Source organism: Leptonychotes weddellii, chromosome 4 (assembly GCF_054177405.1).
Source record: "Leptonychotes weddellii isolate Sample4059 chromosome 4, ASM5417740v2, whole genome shotgun sequence".
Taxonomy (NCBI): domain Eukaryota; kingdom Metazoa; phylum Chordata; class Mammalia; order Carnivora; family Phocidae; genus Leptonychotes; species Leptonychotes weddellii.
This window is the reverse complement of record NC_138372.1, coordinates 51,343,043-51,361,254: the sequence shown is the minus strand read 5'-3', so window position 1 is coordinate 51,361,254 and position 18,212 is coordinate 51,343,043. Positions and strand designations below refer to the sequence as shown.

The window sequence follows — 18,212 nt, the reverse complement described above, 5'->3', positions numbered from 1 at the left end:
CCTTTTGACTTTTTTTTTTTTTTTTTTGCCAACTGTTCTGTCATCCCTGTATTTGGCCAAAACTGAGAATGTTAGTGCAGATGGAGCCTTAGGACCGGACTTGTCTCACTGTGCTGGCTCGTTTCCCTCTAGTAGAGGGGCTCCTGTGCTTTTTCTGTAGCATAGATCCCGTGGGCAACCTGCTGGAGGCTATGGGTGTCTTCGTTGAATGTTTTTAAATGAGTAAAATAAAGTACTTTGGATTTCAAAGATATCTGCAATTACACATGTTACAGATGTTTACAGATACGTATCTATAATTGTAATTGATAGGAGAATGTCATGATTTTATGGGTCACAAAATTACAGGTTGTGCTAGTGCTAATATTAACAGGACTTTGTTTTCTACATTTATAATTGAAAGAAATGGTAACTTTCATATCATAAAGATACAGTTTTTCTCATTCCAGTCCATGGACCTCTTGAACTTGATGCAGGGACACCCAAGGGTGCCTCTGACCCACGTTAGGGGCCTCTAGAGACATGTGGGCTCTGCCCACTGGGCAGTGTGAGTGTTGCTGTTGAAGGCTGAAATGAGTGTGGAAAACAAATAAAACAAATAATACATATCTGTCTTCGAAAAGTTCTGCTTACCACATCTGCTGTGACCTACACCACTGCTGTGTTTGTATCAGACTGCTTGTTTATAAAACCGAGGAAACTTCAGTCATCACTCCAAATGCAGTAACATATTTCCAATTCTGAATGAGTTTTTTATTCACCCAGCTGAGGCTCAAACAAGGGTGTCTGAGGGCTGACTTATCCTTTGGCTGGTTCCTTCATGTGACCCGAGTGTCCAGTCCTCCAGTGCCTCGGTAACCCACTGGGACACTCAATATGGCCAGTTGGATGAGTCCGAGAGAGCAGGGCACACTGCTTGGAGAAACAGAAGCGTCAAGTAAGCTGGGCTGAGAAATGAAAGGCAGTCTCAAGATACGTTCTCAGGAAGGCAGAGACAAAGGGCACTTTGGGTCTTAACTTGTGTCTCTGCCCCCTCAGGAAGCTGCCGCCACGCTCCCACAGCCCCATGCCACTTACGCACCTGGCTCTGCAGAGAGTCCCTTCCAGGTGAAGTCCAGAAGGGACGGCTGCTGATCTTGAAGGCAGCCACATGTTGCCCGAATGTAGCCTTGTCTATGTTACATAGTGCACCGTTTTCAAGCAAGGGAGGCCAGTTCTTCCAAGGAGCAGAGTTTGTGGCTTTTCTTTGGAGAAAAAGATTAATATTCCATTTGCCCCAGTATTTTCTAACACGGCTCCAGACTGTGGCTGGCTTTTTATATCTGCCGCAGCGACAGTCAGCCCGGAGTGGATTTCAACTCCAAGGGGGTAGCAGCGAGTTCTTTTGGATTCCATTAGCTCCTCACATTCCTCCTGCTGGGTTATTTTTTTAAGGTTTATTTATAGATATCTAAGACGTTTTCAGGCATAACTCTCGATGTCCCAGGTACTGTACTAATATAGTCATCAGAGGATTTATTTTTTAATGTCATTTTGGAATGTCTCAGCAATGAGCTCACCTGAAAGAAAACCTATTGGGTAACTTTTTGAAATAGATCCCAGCCTTAGGTGAAAGGAATGTATTAAAACTCCCATTATACTCTCGGGCTTGCTGAGAGAGCTTGCATTTAAGCCCCATGAAATATAATGCAAGGGGATCTCGCCAGGATATTGAAGCTCTGAGGCCAGGAATGAAGGGCCCACAGGAAGCTGTGGAATGCAGTGACCTTGAGGCTTTGTAGCTGGGTCCTGAGGGGCAGTCTTTTAATGCCTGCCATTTTAATGGCCTCAGTCATAGCAACCAAGAGATGGTACATCACAGTCTGGTATTATAGCCCCTTCCCTCTGGAAAAGAAAGAGGCGTTCCGTTTAGAGGTGGCAGGCAGTAGGGAACAGAAGTGCAATGCAGGGGAGAAGGTCACCAACCTTCACTAAGGGGACCCCCAGGTGCCTGACATTCAGGTCAAGCCACATGCAGCAAACTCCCAGAGAGCCTGTCCCCAGCTCTTTTTTGTGTGTGTGATCACTTCATTCTGTTACTCACAGAGGAAATGTTTCCAGTAAGAGAGCCTGTGTCTGGGATTTGGAAATCTTGTTGTTAAGTGGAATGTTGGTTGTCAAGACTACTGGGTGTAAAGGGATTTGACCTTCACTTGGCTCCAGGGGTATAATTGGGTGGTTTTACACAAAAGTAAATTGTTCAAATGTTAAATCAGGAAAAACAGGGACTTTTAGAAATAAGACTTAGGCAGAGGGAAGATGATTTTCTTTTTTTTCTTTTTTCTTTTTTGGTTAGGGCTATCTGATTTTTTCCTCCGGAAGTTAAAATGGGGTGACTGTCACCTCTCTGCTTTAGCACTGATAAGATTTCGGATTGACAAGGGCCGCTCTGTTGAGGCTGCTTACTGTGGTTCATGCTGGTGGGAACGTGCTCAGAACTCTGGAGGTCCCAGGCATGAATAACCGAGAGAGGAGACGGGCACGCACCCACAGTCAAGTGACTCTCTGTATACAGCTCATCTATGCAAACGCAACTCTCTGCCCTCAGCAGGAAATAATACATTTAGGGATTACAAATTAAATAGTATGGGTAATTCTGCAGGCTTATGCCAAACAAGGTGCAGGGGCATGAATCTGCTAGTTCCTCAGGCCGTCTGAGCACCTCTGTACCCCTCATGGCATAAGCATCTCATTTCAGTGCTTCTACTGTAAAGCTGTATTTTGCATATAGATCCAGTTTTGAATATCCTATATTACTATGTCCAGGATATATAGTACATCGATATTACTCTATGGATTTGAATATGCAAACCTGTGTATATATACACTATAATAATTTGCATTATGGTTAATTAAGTGAATTTTCAAAGGAAATTTGATCTTCCACAGTAGTTGCTCCATTTGCTAACTTAACAGACTCACCACTGTTTAGGATAATATTCCTACTCTTATATTGCATAATGGTTAAGAATACCTTCTTTTGAAGTCAGAGCCATGACTTTCGGACTGAGCAATCTTGGGCAAGATCATGTACCTCACTGAGGCACAGTTTTTCCCTGTGTTGAGTGGAAATATTACCTGCCAACCTCATAAAGTTGTTATTTTTATTTTTTAATTTTTTTTTAAATTTATTTATTTGAGAGAGATAATGAGAGAGAGAGAGAGCACATGAGAGGGGGGAGGGTCAGAGGGAGAAGCAGACTCCCTGCCGAGCAGGGAGCCCGATGCGGGACTCGATCCCGGGACTCCAGGATCATGACCTGAGCCGAAGGCAGTCACTTAACCAACTGAGCCACCCAGGCGCCCATAAAGTTGTTATTTTTAAAAAATATTTATTTATTTGACAGAGGGAGAGTGGGAGGGAGAGCGAGAGAGAGAGCATGAGCAGGGGGGAGCGGCAGGCAGAGGGAGAGGCAGACTCCCCGCTGAGCAGGGAGCCCGATGCGGGACTCGATCCCAGGACCCTGGGACCATGACCTGAGCCCAAGGCAGACACTTAACCGACTGAGCCACCCAGGCGCCCATAAAGTTAAGACTAAATAATATCTTCCATTTAAAATTCTTACTGTAGTGCCTGACATATTAACATTGGATAAATGTTAACTATCATTACCCTTATTATTTTATTTTATTTTATTTTATTTTTTTAAAGATTTTATTTATTTATCTGAGAGAGAGAATGAGAGAGAGAACACGAGAGGAGAGAGGTTCAGAGGCGGAAGAGACTCCCCGCTGAGCAGGGAGCCTGATGCGGGACTCGATCCCGGGACTCCAGGATCATGACCTGAGCCGAAGGCAGTCGCTTAACCAACTGAGCCACCCAGGTGCCCCATCCTTATTATTTTAAAAAAGTCTGAGTTTTGCTAATATTTGTGTTAGAGAGCAATATTTAAGTGAAATAATACTTATTACCCATTGACTTACTTTTAAGTACAATCATCATTCTTTACTATAGAATGCAGTATTTTCTCTTTACTTTGGCATCAGATATTTCCTTCGAGCAACTGTTTCTATCCTCCCTTTCTACTTCCATGTACTTGAACTAGCATTCCTGCACATGCCTGTACCTTTGTCCATATTCATTCAACAAACATCTGTTCGTCGAATACCATTGTGAACCAGGCATACAGGTGGGCGTTTCCTTAGATCAGTCATGCCAGTCCCAACAAGAATCAATTTCAGCAAAAAGGTACTGAGTTTTCCCAGCTTACGTCCTAGGAAGTAGGGTCTCTTGCAGGAGAGAGACCTATTGAGGGGTCTACTGCCTTAACAGAGTAGAAGAAAATTACAGCTGCCTTATTCCATCGTATCTATAGTTCACCCAGCCCACCCTACCCTCCTTCCTCGCATACAGAACAGTTCCCTTTGTTATGACAGCAGGTACATAGATTTCCAGGAATTATCTTAAGACTTCCTTTCCTCTTCCATTATATGCATTATAATCATCTTAAGGATGCCCTAGGTACTGTAATTTTTATAAAGCTAGGGTATTCTGTTAAGAAGAGTGACATTTGGAGACATTTCTAAGAAGTTAGTTCTATGGGGGCGCCTGGGTGGCTCAGTCGTTAAGCGTCTGCCTTCGGCTCAGGTCATGATCCCAGGGTCCTGGGATGGAGCCCCGCATCGGGCTCCCTGCTCATGGGAAGCCTGCTTCTCCCTCTCCCACTCCCCCTGCTTGTGTTCCCTCTCTCGCTGCATCTCTCTCTGTCAAATAAATAAATAAAATCTTTAAAAAAAAAAAAAAGAAGTTAGTTCTATGTAGCTTAAATGCTCATACATTGTTCTAAAATCAGTAATGGTTATGAAATTCTTTGCCAAAAATATTCCCGAGCACATTGTATCAGGTGAATTATTTCCAAAAATAAGTTAGGGTTCATGATAATGGTTTATGCATCACAAAAATGAAAAATTATGTATCACCAAGGCCAACTAAAATTGGTAAGTCTAGAGTTAGTTAACCTAACTAACTGATACTCCACGTCTTTCAAAAGGAAACACCTATACTTAGAGCTTTATTATGCCTGGGGCCCCAGTGGGTCATGCGCTATAAAGAAGGTGTCAGGTGGGGGCGCCTGGGTGGCTCAGTCGTTAAGTGTCTGCCTTCGGCTCAGGTCGTGATCTCAGGGTCCTGGAATCAAGCCCCGCATCAGGCTCCCTGCTCTGCGGGAAGCCTGCTTCTCCCTCTCCCACTCCCCCTGCTTGTGTTCCCTCTCTCGCTATGTCTCTCTCTGTCAAATAAATAAATAAAATCTTTAAAAAAAAAAAAAAAAAGAAGGTGTCAGGTGAATATAGACCCATTGCCTCATGAACAGGAGGTGAAATCCACCTGCTTGTTAAAGTCATTCACATTTAGATACAGCTTACCATCTTACACTTGAGCTCCTAGAAGAAGGGGCTCCTAGAGATGGTTTACATAACCCAGCCTCATTAAGTTCTCACAGGGACATTTGTCCAGTATTCTTCTATTCCCATTTAAAATTTCCTATAGCAAGCAGAAGTGGTCAGAATCATTTCATTGATCTCAGAACTGGCACAAATTTTTAGTCACTCGGCTCAATAGTTCCGTTGACAGTTCTTAGTGTAATCCATACGTCATCAGACAGCCCTCCAAACAATTGCCAAGTCATTAACATAGACAAAAGCTGCCTCAAAACATTCCTGGAGAATTGTAAGGGGGTGTGAAAGCTTCATAATTACCTTCATGAGTGACTTACATAGAGTGTCATTATATAGACGTAAGATTTATTATTTATTGTCTTAGGAAATTTCTTGAAACATTTTTACTTAATTCTCCTCAGTAACCCTGCAAGTTTCTATTTTGTACTTTGTTGTTTTTTTTTAAGATTTTATTTATTTACTTGAGAGAGAGCAAGCAAGCAAGAGAGAGAGCACGAGCAGGGGCAGAAGGAGAGGGAGAAGCAGACTCCCCACTGAGCAGGGAGCCCGACGTGGAACTTGATCCCAGGACCTGAGCTGAAGGCAGATGCATAACCGACTGAGTCACCCAGGCGTCCCCTCTATTTTGTCCCTAAGGAAACTGCGGTTTAGAGTCTTAACTCTTCTCTTACATTAAACAGAGAGTGAGTGGTGGAGTCTGCATTTGAATCCTGGTCTCTGACTCCAAGCCTGTGTCTTTTCTGCTTCCCCACGCTGCCCCACTAAGGAAGGCTACTCACCATTAAGGCTTCATTTGATTATTTAATCAGCCTGTCTTCACTTCACTGTCTTCACTCCACTATGGGGCATCAGGCACCAAGGTATGGCAGTGAACAAGTCAGAAGTGTTCTCTGCCTGCAGGGAGTTTACATCGAGCTGCGAAGATAGACTACAGAGGAGGAGTTATAGTTGTGGATAAGTGTGAGACTCAAAGACAGTTTCCTTAAGTTAGGGGTAACTATGTACTGTTATTTAAGAAAGAGATACTCCCTGGGTGATTCTGATGTGCAGCCAACATGAGAACCACTGACTTTGTACCTGACACACGGTAAACCCTCAGTGAACCTAAATTCATACTAGTGTGATTTTGATTTAAAAAGGAGTCCTAGGGGCGCCTGGATGGCTCAGTCAGTTAAGCGTCTGCCTTCGGCTCAGGTCATGATCCCAGGGTCCTGGGATCGAGCCCCGCATCAGGCTCCCTGCTCCGTGGAAAGCCTGCTTCTCCCTCTCCCACTCCCCCTGCTTGTGTTCCCTCTCTCGCTGTGTCTCTCTCTGTCAAATAAATAAATAAAATCTTTAAAAAAAATAATAAAAAAATAAAAAGAAGTCCTAGGGGCGCCTGGATGGCTCAGTCAGTTAAGCGTCTGCCTTCAGCTCAGGTCATGATCCCAGGGTCCTGGGATCGAGCCCACATGCATCGGGCTCCCTGCCCAGCGGGGCATCTGCTGCTTCTCCCTCTGCCCCTTCCCCCACTTGTGCTCCCTCGAGCGCACGCTCTCTGTCTCTCTCTTTCTAAAATAAGTAAATAAAAAATCTAAAAAGAAAAAAAGAAGTCTTACATGGCCCTTTACTTTTCCCATATGTAGAAGACATTTGGTTTTTGTGTTGGTTGATTCCTGTGTCGGTGTTCTATTTCTCCTTGGTTCCAATTGAATGTTCCTGTCCTTTTCCCATAGGTGACGGAAGGCCATTGGAAGTGGGGCGGCGTCACAGTCCAGGTGAACAGTGCCTTTTTCACAGGCATTTATGGGATGTGGAACCTGTATGTCTTTGCTCTGATGTTCTTGTATGCGCCATCCCATAAGAACTATGGGGAAGACCAGTCCAATGGTGAGTTTCAGTCTCTTCAGCAGAGCTTTATTCAGGATAATTCAGCTTCAGTCTCTACAAGATCCTCTTAGGAAAGGCTCTGGGTTCCCCAGTCAGACTTTCCCTGCAAATGTCAGTGAGCACCCCTGGGGACTGGGGAGCCATAAGAAAAAAAGCCAGCACAAGGCAGATACTTCTTTAAGTTGTTGTCTCTTTTTTTTTAAATCTTCAAACATTGAGAATATTGCATTTTAGTCTGAGGTGCCAGTTTTAGTATAAAATTTAAATTTGCTTTCCTCGATTTTTTGAGCAAAACTGACTCTTGGAGATTATGCTAGGTTTATTCTTCTGATTTGAGAAGCATGATCTTAAGTTATCAGGTGGAATGGGCCTGGGTTCTGAGAGTCGAAGATTGAGCTGGCTTTGTTTTTCTCCTGCTCATTCTTGTGGAAGGCTGCTGACATCCATCCAGACCAATAGCTGTTCCTCTGTCCCCATGGCTTTCTTCTCCCTAAGTGCGATTGCTGCCACACGGAGCCTTAGGAACCTTAGCCAGTCTGGCTGTTTTGTAGATGATGAAACTGAGGCCCAGAGAAGGGAAACGCTTGCCTGGGTGTCTCTTCCAGCCATTGCAGAGGGAAATGACTGTCACAGCTGTAGGCCATGCTCTTAACTTGGAATAGGTGGCCTGGTAAACAACAGATCTGATAGCTCCTTTTTCTTTGACTACTCAGTCCTACACTGTGTGTCTCCGCCCTTATTCTGCCTTCTCTTTTTCACACTGGCTTTACCCTCGCCATGTTCTGGCTCTTCCCCAAGTATTAGAATGCTCTTTCTCAAATCAGAGCCAGTGCCCTTCACTGCCTTGGAGGAGAGACCAGGGCTTTACAATCTGCATGTCGGCTGAGGCACCACGGGTGGGCCTTGCTCATAGGAAGTGCTTACCGTGCGTGTATTGAATGAATGGATTCATACCCTGGGTCCCTTTGGGCCTAATAAAACCCTACCCGTCTCCTGGGCTCATTCAAAATGCTTCCTCTTTCTTGAAACCTATTCCTGATCACCCTAGTTGGAGTCCAGCAAACTACATTCAATAGAATATTGTTGCCACGGAATATTGATAGGTTTTAGTAGTCAAACAGATTTGAGAACCACTGGGTTTTTGATCAGCATTAATGAGGTTTTTACTGCAAGACATCTTAATGCCTTTAATACGTTAATTTTTACTATAGGTCTTTTTAAATAGGTGAGAGTAACAGCATTTCCCCAAATTATTGAATCATTTGGCCCTGGACCCCTTTTTCCAAGCAGTGCATTTTTTTCTGGAAGTAGTGTTCTAAGGAATAGGCCTGGGGAAACACGATTATACTTTTCACATGACACTTGCTGTGTAAAGGTAGTAGATGAATTTGCCTGTATCTTCTTTCTCTCCTTCTGGAATACTGACTCCTTAAGAGCAAGGACAGGTTCTTAAGGGTATTTTGAAAATGTTGGTTGAATTAATGCTTTAGAAATGAGAGTTCTAGATTAATTTTCATATTTCACAGATGGGCTAATGATCTAGAGAGTTAGGTTTAGAAGGAGAGGAGGGTGATGACATGAGAGATGGTGTGAGAAGTGAAGGGCATCTCTGTTGAAGGTTGGGGCCGTAGATGATTCTCAGCCACCATCTGCCTCCAATACTATACCTCCCTCTTCTGTGTAAGAGTGTCCTTCAGGCCTGTCTTCCTTCCTGCTCCTTGGCTGGTCTCACTCAGCGTGGGAAATGGTGGCACGTAGCCTCTCAAACAGTGGACCTCCAGAATGCCAGCAGGATGGGATTCTGGGCTTGTGAACAAGAATCTTGATTTCATTTCATGGTCATCCTGTTGGACTTTGACAGAAATCACATGGATGTGTCCTTGACTTGAGAGTATTAAGCAGGAACCCAGTAGGTGAAGTTTCTGCCTTCCAGGGAAATGCCCTATAAAGCAGTCACTGGACTCCCTGGGAAGTTGGAATGACACTACTAATGGGCCGTCATTAACTGCATACTGACCACGTACTAAGGCACTTTATGTAAACTATTCTGGTGGTTTTTGTTATGTGACTATTGGCACACTGCCTAACCTCTGTGCACCACTTCTCCCAGTTGTGTGATCTCCTAAGGTCTTGGAACCATGAAATTCTGTGGGGTTCTCTTTCTTCCTGTTGGCAAAGAAGAGCAGCTTCTGTCATAAAGGGGCAGCTCAGAGGGTGATCTGTCACAGGTGAGGGGTTTCCCAACACTGGTGAGAATTTGCCCATCCTAGCACTTCTAGGCACGTGGGAAGCCAGAGCTGTGGCCATCCCTGCAGAGACAGGCTGACTGCCTGCCACCCTGTTGGGCCAGATGCTTGATTTGCAAACCAGGTATCAGGCAGCTCCCATTAAGGCTTCTTACTCTGCAGAGCAGCCGCCCTCTGAGGCTTGAAACCTTGCAGATGAGAATAGCACTTGATCTGTTCCCATCAGATTTTTTTTTTTGTTGTTGTTGAAGGCAGCTTGACCTGTAATTTCACAGAAAGCTCAAAAGCTGGTTCTCACCAGGAGGTCATATCCCCCAAATCCCTTGCCAAAAGTATTCATGTTTGTTTGTTTGGGATTGTCACTATGACTGGGAGGTGCCACTGGCGTCTAGAGGCCACATTCTAAGGATGCTGGGTGTCCTGCAGTGAGCAAAACAGTTTCCTGTAGTAGAGAATTAGCCACCCTAAAATGCCAGTAGGGCCCTTGTTGAAAAAACATTGTTCAAGCAGTTAAATGGGCAGACTCTTTTGGGACCCTGTTCCAGTCATAAACACGAGTCACACAATTTAGCAGTTCTATGATGGTAACATGATCGGCTGTGACTTCACAGCAGCCCGTGAGCCCCGCGCAGCTTGGTGTGTCCTTCCAGTCCCACATGATGCTGTGACCTCGTGCCTTTGGAAAGGGCTTTTCCACGCTGGGTTGTCTGATCATGTTCCTTCTGTGCCCTCCTTCACTTTTCATCTCTTCATCTACCGCCAGACCACACAGTGTCTCCCAGGAGTTGTGGAGCATTTGCCAAGATTTTGAAGCTCCTTGGAAAGAGCTAGTTTGAAATATTACATGGAAACCTAGAAAACGAACTCCTAGGGGGATACACTGTATTTTTAAATTCTCTGGGTCTCTGGATGACATCCCTTCTCCTCCCCCAGCCTTCCTGTGCTCCTTTTCCTTTCTCATGGAAAGTTTTTATTTTTAAGTTGGCTTGGGCTCCCCCACTCCCTTGCTTTTAAGGTCCAGAGCCAAGTACTCAGATCTCTTGCTATGGAGAATGAATCCCAGGTGTGTGGTGCTTCTTGCCTTTGTGAGATGGATCCTGGATGGACATCTGGAAAAAGCTCCTTTCCAGGAACTTGGCAGGTGGTTTCTGATGCAGCCAAAGGGGCTAAGGAAAGAGAAAGAATATTGAGAGGGGTTGTTTTGTTTGGACATGGAGAGAGATGCCAAGAACTGTCAGGAGGGAGTGGGTAGGAAGGAAATGAAAGCAGAGAGCATAGATTTTGGCTTCTCCCTTTCGGTCAAGGAATGGACTGAGAGAAACAAAGCAGATGGCAGGTTCTAGAAAGGCTGACTTTCCAAAGAGCATTTTTTTCTTATACATCTGTTTCTCTTTTATTGTGTGGATCAGAAAGTGACCCTTCGAAATGGACCGCGGAGTACCTCAGTACTTAGCACTGTGTCAGGTTTGATCAGATGGAGTGACATGAAGCCCAAAGGAGGGACTAAGACACAGTCCCTGCTCTCGTGGAGCCAGTAGCCTGGTCTGAGAGACAAGGCTTCCTTGGCTGCCCCTAGAAACTCGGGACGTGGCGGAACAGCTCCAGGCCAGAACACTTTCATGTTTTTAGCAGCTGATCGGTGCTGCAAAGGTGTGGAGCTCTGGGTTCCGTCTCGTTGGTTGATTTACCATAGCTGGTGATATAAACGTTCTCACTTCAAGTATTTCATATACATACATATATGTTTATCTTTAAATATAATCATTTTATGTGTATATGTGTGTGTACATACATGTTGTATATGTTGGTATACACATATATACAAACAGACATATAATTTGTTTTAATTTAGCAAAGATATTTTAGACCTCTTTCTTTTAAGGACCATTCACATTTTCTGCCCAGCTCCTGCTGCCTTCTCATTAAAGTTGTTCTTTTCACCTATTTCCATAAGCAATTTATGAATCATTCTGGATGTCTTCCCAGGCAGACACGAATTGCAGCAGGCTGATGTTAATCTTAGGGCGGAACGAAGGCAGCATCTCCCAGGGGCTCAGCATTGATGCTCTGCGCGCTCAGCAAACTGTCCAAACCCCCTCAGCCACCAATTCATGTGGAAAAAAAAGTTGGAGCTGCTTATGAAGTCAGACAATTCTTAATAATAGCTTTCATTTTTGTGTTATTTCATCTATAGAATTCTGTCAGAAGGTTTAAAAAAAAAAGCCTGAGAAACGGAATTCCTGACTGGATGACTATGACGAAGGGAACAGGAACACTCTAATTGCCAACTGGTTCCTTTCTATTTCTATTCGCGCTAAATGTCTTCTGTCTGACACACTCATTCTGCTGGAAGCCACAGCAGCAACCCCGGGTCCCATGTCTTGGTAGCTCGCTACCACGCTGTGTCAGTTTTACTGCCAGAGGCTTCTAAGGTCTCCTGCTGCTTGTTTCACAGGAAAGGTGGTTTTGGCTTTTGTTGCCGCACTAAATGTTGGGTTTGAGTCATGAGGCTTCGACAGTGGCCGCCTTTTATTGAGGCCTTTCCCCTGGTTGCATGTGAGATGACCTGCCCGTGGCTAGCCTGGCTTCTTGATGTCTGTGAGCAGTGATGGAAGTGGTCTGACCGCCAGGACTGGACCCAGACTCTGAAGTGGGTCTCCGTGGCCTTCTCCCATTTCCTAATGAAGATGGGTAGCTGGTGACAAGCCACCACCAGCCTAGCACGTCCTGCTCTGCTGGATGGAGTTGGGCACTTTCTGTCTCCCGCCTCTCCCGGGGCTGGTGTCCTTCCAGTGACCTGATCTTTCCTTTCCCAGGCAAAGCAAAGCATCTTTGCCCGGCTCCTCGAATGACTATCACCCCACTCTCAGTCACCTTCTTGGGAGTAACTTTCTGCCTCCTAAATTTTTCAGTTTGGGAAGGCTGTTGTTGCAGATACCACAGACTGAGAGGCGTAAACAGCGGAAACTGATGTATTTTCTCACAGCTTGGAAGGCAAGAAGTCCGAGGTCAGAGTCTCAGCAGGACTGATTTCTTTGGAGGTTTCTTTCCTTGGCTTGTAGATGGTCTTCTCTCTGTGTCTTCACATGGTCTTCAGTCTGTGTGTTTCTGTATCCTGATCTCCTTTTCTTATAAAGACATAGGTCATATTGGATTAGAGACCACCCCTGTGACCTCATGTTAACTTCCTTACCTCTTTAGAGGCCCTATCTCCACATAAAGTCACATTCTGAGGTACTGGGAATTAGGAGTTCAGCAAATAAATTTTGGGAGGATATGATTCAGCCCATAACATTAAGTTTTCACTCAAAATGTCTAGGTTTTATTGTGTCCACCCTCTTGGAATTGCCTGGTACTCGGTATCTGGAGGTACTTTGGAGGTAGGTGGGGAATGGCTCAGCATGAAGTCACGAGTGTTCTAGAAAGAACATAAGCTTTGGAGGTAGACATAGATGGTTTGGAATCCTGGCTCCAATGTGGACTGAGTATGACCTAAAGAAATATGAACTCATGGTGTGGGAGCTTTCTGGCTTCCAGATCTGGGCAGTGGGGTGTTCATTTGCCTTAGTGGTTGTGAGGACAGAATTAGGTAGCCCCATAATGTTTGAAGACTGCTGGTCTCCCAGATTCTGTGAAACAGTCTTGGAATTATCTTAGCGAGTTTTCTTTCTTTTTACTACAATAGCCACAGATACACAAGGGATCATCATTAAAATGATGCCAGTCTTCAGGAGCTGTGGTTATTGGTGTCTCATTATAGTGTAGTTTATATGGCTTTCTGTCTCTCCAGGATGCATTCCAGTCAGTGAGAATCAAGCAGCAAGCAGCTACATACCTGTGGATGCCATATCATAAATATGGATCCGTTGATAGTCCTTGGTGATTAAATCCAATGCCAGAGATTAGTCTCATTTCACAACGGTTAGACAGAAACAAGCTCTCATCTCCTTGTTAATTAGCTGAGAGGACCTGAGACCATAAGCAGGGAAAGAGGCTTAATGCAAACTGAAGAATTATTTTTCTTTACCTTTTTAAATTTTTTCCCCATTTATTCTTCTCCTCTTCCCTAAACAAGAAACATACTACATTTTCGGAAAGGGTTTTGTGTTTTTGTTTTTGTTGTTTTTGTCTTAGAAAAGACTCTGAGCATGTTTGTGCACTAAGTAGCAGAAGCCAAGAGAGAGGGAGAATAACAGATGGAGCAAGACCTTGGCAGAAGTAGGGGTTGATGGAATTTGGAAAGAAATGGAGGGATCCCCACTCCTGCCATGTTACTGCCATATTCCCACATTCACCCCCTAAGGGGTGGGGGGAGAGTTGGCCTTCAAGGTACAATCAGACCACACGTGATGAGTCATAGATTTGGCCAGCCAGGATCCCATTGGTCTGGGTCCTCATCCCAGCTCTGCTGGGAGCAAACTGAATCACATTAGAAAAATTAATTGCCTATTCGACCCTCAGTGTCTTCCTATCTTTTAAAGAAATACAGGGCATGCTGAGCCCCTAATAGTGCATAGGGTAAATACTAAAAAATAACAGCTGTCTTTACTACCTGTGCACTGATAAATTATGTGCCATAAATTCTCTTTCACCAAATACATAAGCAAAGTTAACATCCTAAACATTTCATCCGGATTATTGCGTGTATATGTTTATGACCATAACACATTGCGTGTGGACTCATCCTTTGCTGGCAGTCTCTCTGGCTGTTAGAAACTAGGTTGTTTACAAAGAGTCAACATAGCCTAAAGGTTTGACAGCCTGGATTCTGGAGCCTTATTGCTCTGGTTTGGATCCCACATCACAGTTTACCAACCTGCCCCTTGGGCAAGTTACTTAACCTCTCTGTGCCTCAGTTTTCTCATCAATAGAATGGAAATGATGACAGCATTTCTGTCAAAGCACTGGTATGAAGATTAAATATATTTGTATTTGTAAAGTGTTCAAAATGGTGTCAGCACATGATAAAGACCAATATGGGTGTTTATTTAAATAAGGAAGCCAAAGTAATTTGGCTCAAGTAATCTGTAGAATCATACACGTTTTTTAGGACATGCTAATGAGAACCGCATTTTAAGCTTAAAGAATTAGCATCTTGGGTTCAAAACCTGAGTAGAATTACATTCTAGAATGTGTCTATTTTTAAGTCTTCAGTGAAAGGGATTCTTTAGGTCAACACTTGGAGGTGCTAATGGGTTTACTGGGGTGGTCAGGACTTTCTTTGAAATTTTAATGACTCACACAGACATCCACATCCTGACTGTGGCTTTGAAGTTTTGATGGCTCACCAAGATATGCAAATCCAGAACTAACTTTGATGGAGAAATTTGAGGCCTAGGCAATTGTGCTAGACTGAGGAGTGGGCTAGAAGTTGCAGCAGTGAGAAGGCAAGCTGGTGACCTGGGAAAACTTGCTTGTTGTACAAATAACGGTTCCGTGTGGCCCCTGGGGGCCCTGCATAAGTCTTCTACAGCCTCTGCACCCTGTTGGTCTGTGTGCTGGCCCAAGGGAGGGTAAAGCTGGACGTGCTGGAGCCTGGGCTGATACACCCCCTTCATTACTTGCTCTGCCCCCAGTCCTGTGGATCGGACCCTTGTGCAGAGAGCCCCAAATACCATTACCAGTCCTCCTCAACAGCTAATGACCCAGCTACTGAAAGTAGCGAGTCTCAGGCCGAGAGCTGCAGACCAGCATTTAATAAGATTGATTCAGCCGCACGGCTGCTGAGAATGGGTCTGTGGGGAAGAACGAATACCACGTGGCACACGTGAAGAGCACCAGCCACGTAGCCTGTGGGACCAGCATGTGGGGTGGCTCCTGGGGTTCTGAGGCCAGCAGATGCATTGATGCCCAACAGTTCTCAGACTAGTGACAAGACATTAGTTGTAAGCATAGGGCCAAAGCTTTCTTCTAAGTTTCAAGCCCAGTTGAAAACAGCACTTATTTATTTAATTCTGTGCTTTGAACTAGGAAAAATTTTAGTCCCAGAAAGTATGTGTATACAGTATAAATATAAAAATAAAAATATGATATATAATATAATAAAATATAATATGTAATAAACATAGACATATAAAAATCACAGACGTGGGGCGCCTGGGTGGCTCAGTCGTTAAGCGTCTGCCTTCGGCTCAGGTCATGATCCCAGGGTCCTGGGATCGAGCCCCACATTGGGCTCCCTGCTTGGCGGGAAGCCTGCTTCTCCCTCTCCCACTCCCCCTGCTTGTGTTCCCTCTCTCGCTGTGTCTCTGTCAAATAAATAAAATCTTAAAAAAAAAAAAAATCACAGACGTAACCCTGAGCTTTCATTCTCCAGCACCTCTTTCTGCAAATCTGCAAGTCCGTGTGCACCCCACACAGACATAGTCTGACAGCAGTTACGTCCTAATGTTTTCCATTTTCCTTTTGCCAGTTATACGTTCATTTAGTTTGCCTCATGGCAGGTAGGATTCTTCAATTTACAGAAACTTACTTTTTTCTTGCTAGTGGAGAAAAAACCGCATTTTTCCGTTTTAGCAGAGGGGAACACGTCTGTCACTGATGATGGGTCCAAAACAGCAGTGTTGTGTACAGAATCCTGGGGGCAGCAGAAAGTTCAGAGCCCGTTTCTGGGATTTTTTTCCCCCCCAGGAGAAGAAAACCCCTAAACGTTTCTCAATGTATTACATGCACTCCCCTGCCCTATCTGTTGGTAAATATAGGCAGGTCTTGTTTGCCCTCGCATGGCGTAGCTGCTTTGTAAATTACTCACAGCAAGTGTGTACGTGTGTCCCTCCCCATCGCTGGGGAGGCGTGTTGTGCTGGCTTAGCCCACACCACGGGGCCTTGGAGTCAGACTTTCCTTCCCTGGCCTCCTTCCCGGCCCTGTCGTGTGTCTGCCCCTCCACCTGGGGCAGTGTCCTTACTTCCGTCCCTGTTACCTCATCTCTAAAGCTGCTGCTGCGATCACCGCGCCCACCTGGGTGGCTCTTGGAAGGATTAACTCCGATTACATAGAAAGCATGGAGAATAGCGTCAGGTCCAAAGTAAGCTCTCATTAAATGTTAATAATGACTACACATGATAGAAGCATCATTGACTCATCTGTCATTAATATCTCTTCCCTGAGAGACAGGAATGCTCTGCAAGTACTACAGAGTCTGAAAGGGGTGCGCATTGGCCCAGGTGTCAGTGCCCTGGTGGTCTCTAGAAGCTCGGGATGTGGAAGAGGGCTGGTGCTGGGCCAGCGTTACCGAGGCGAATCCCAGCTTGCTGCTTCCTCCTTGCACACGTCTAACACCAAAACCCTGTTTCAGGTGATCTGGGTGTCCACAGTGGGGAGGAACTCCAGCTCACCACCACCATCACCCATGTGGACGGACCCACCGAGATCTACAAGTTGACCCGCAAGGAGGCCCAGGAGTAAGAGGCTGCAGCACCTGGCTGGGATGGTCCCCACGTCCCGGCCCCTCTAGCTAGAGTGGGGAGCGTGCAGACGAATGCTCGAGACTCCTTGCTGTGGTTTCCTGGGCCAGCAGCATAGACGTTTGTTAGTTCGCCTTCTGACTGTGCTCTCCGAGGACGATTCCTGCGGCCACTAATGCGTTGTGTATGATAACAAAACCTCTGATATGACACATTTTCTGTGATCATTGTTAATTAGGGACATAGTAACATCTGTAGCAGGTGGTTAGTAAACCTCATGTGTTGGGGGTGTTCTCCTTGGGGGATGGTTTGGGCCAGATGGGGTCTATATGGAGTGGAATATTTGACTCTTTTTCCTGTTTTAGATTCTAGGGTAGATTTTAACATCTTTGCAGGCCAGGATAGGCTGGTGTTATAGTCTTCTCAAACCTAGTCTGTGACCACTTGTTTTTGTTTTGTTTTTTTTTTCCTATTTATATCACCAAGTAGCCTATTGAGTTAATATTTAAGTTGTCAATAGATACGTGTCCCTATTTTTTATGGCATAATATAAAATAACTGAACTTCGTGAGAAGGTCTATTACGCCAGGGGCATTTCAGCTTTGAAACCAAATCTGTATATCCAATACTAACCAGTCTGTTGGATGTGGGTTTTAAAAAAATGTTTGCTAAACTACCCGAGTAGGATTTATTGTATTAAATGGCCTTTGGGTCTGAAAAGCTTTTTTAACCTCTTGCTTAAAATGTGTTTTCTTTTGATAAGATGCTTCCAACAGCCTCCAAAAGTGTAGATCTGATCATTTAAATAAACCTGTATGTATATGCACATATGTATACGCACACGTCGTCCGCCTCCTCCACCCGTACACGTGCCCACAGAATCCTTTCCCTGCTGACTCTGCAGGGTGGGGAATGGCTGGGGAAACAGCTTTATGAAAAATTAAAATATTTTGCCACCAAATCAGAGTGCTTCGGGGGGTGGTATCAATTTCTGGAAATAGGGTAATATTTTCTGTGCTAGGTGCTTAACCTCCCTAGGCTGGCAATGAGTGCTCACACGTGGGGAAGAAAAGTTAGAGAATGTACAAGCAGACATCAGCACCCCACCCCCTTAGTCTCACTTCCCAAGTAGCCGGTTTCATTGTATTTTAACTCTGCCATCGGAGAGGCCACATGGCACATCAGAGAGAAAGGATACTGGATCGGGTGTTGGAAGGCACAGTTTGCTGTCGTCATTAACAGTGTGACCTTGTTGAA

At 44.8% G+C, this 18,212-nt stretch overlaps 1 protein-coding gene and 1 long non-coding RNA gene across 3 annotated transcripts in view; one reads left to right on the top strand and one right to left on the bottom strand.

The window, feature by feature from the left end:
* Window positions 1-17,785, top strand: part of WLS (Wnt ligand secretion mediator) — a 100,636-nt gene extending 82,851 nt beyond the window's left edge. For both annotated transcript variants that reach the window (XM_031041691.2, XM_006728411.3), the window contains 2 exons: window positions 7,152-7,305; window positions 16,847-17,785. In XM_031041691.2, coding sequence (XP_030897551.1) covers window positions 7,152-7,305; window positions 16,847-16,956 — 264 coding nt within the window. In that variant the 3' untranslated portion in view covers window positions 16,957-17,785. The remainder of the gene's footprint in view (window positions 1-7,151; window positions 7,306-16,846) is intronic.
* On the bottom strand, window positions 732-1,470 carry LOC115944961 (uncharacterized). Its single transcript, XR_004079449.2, has 2 exons — window positions 1,082-1,470; window positions 732-912 (listed from the first exon to the last, which is right to left on the bottom strand). It is a non-coding gene; the product is annotated as an uncharacterized LOC115944961 (long non-coding RNA).
* Window positions 17,786-18,212: the final 427 nt, after the last annotated feature.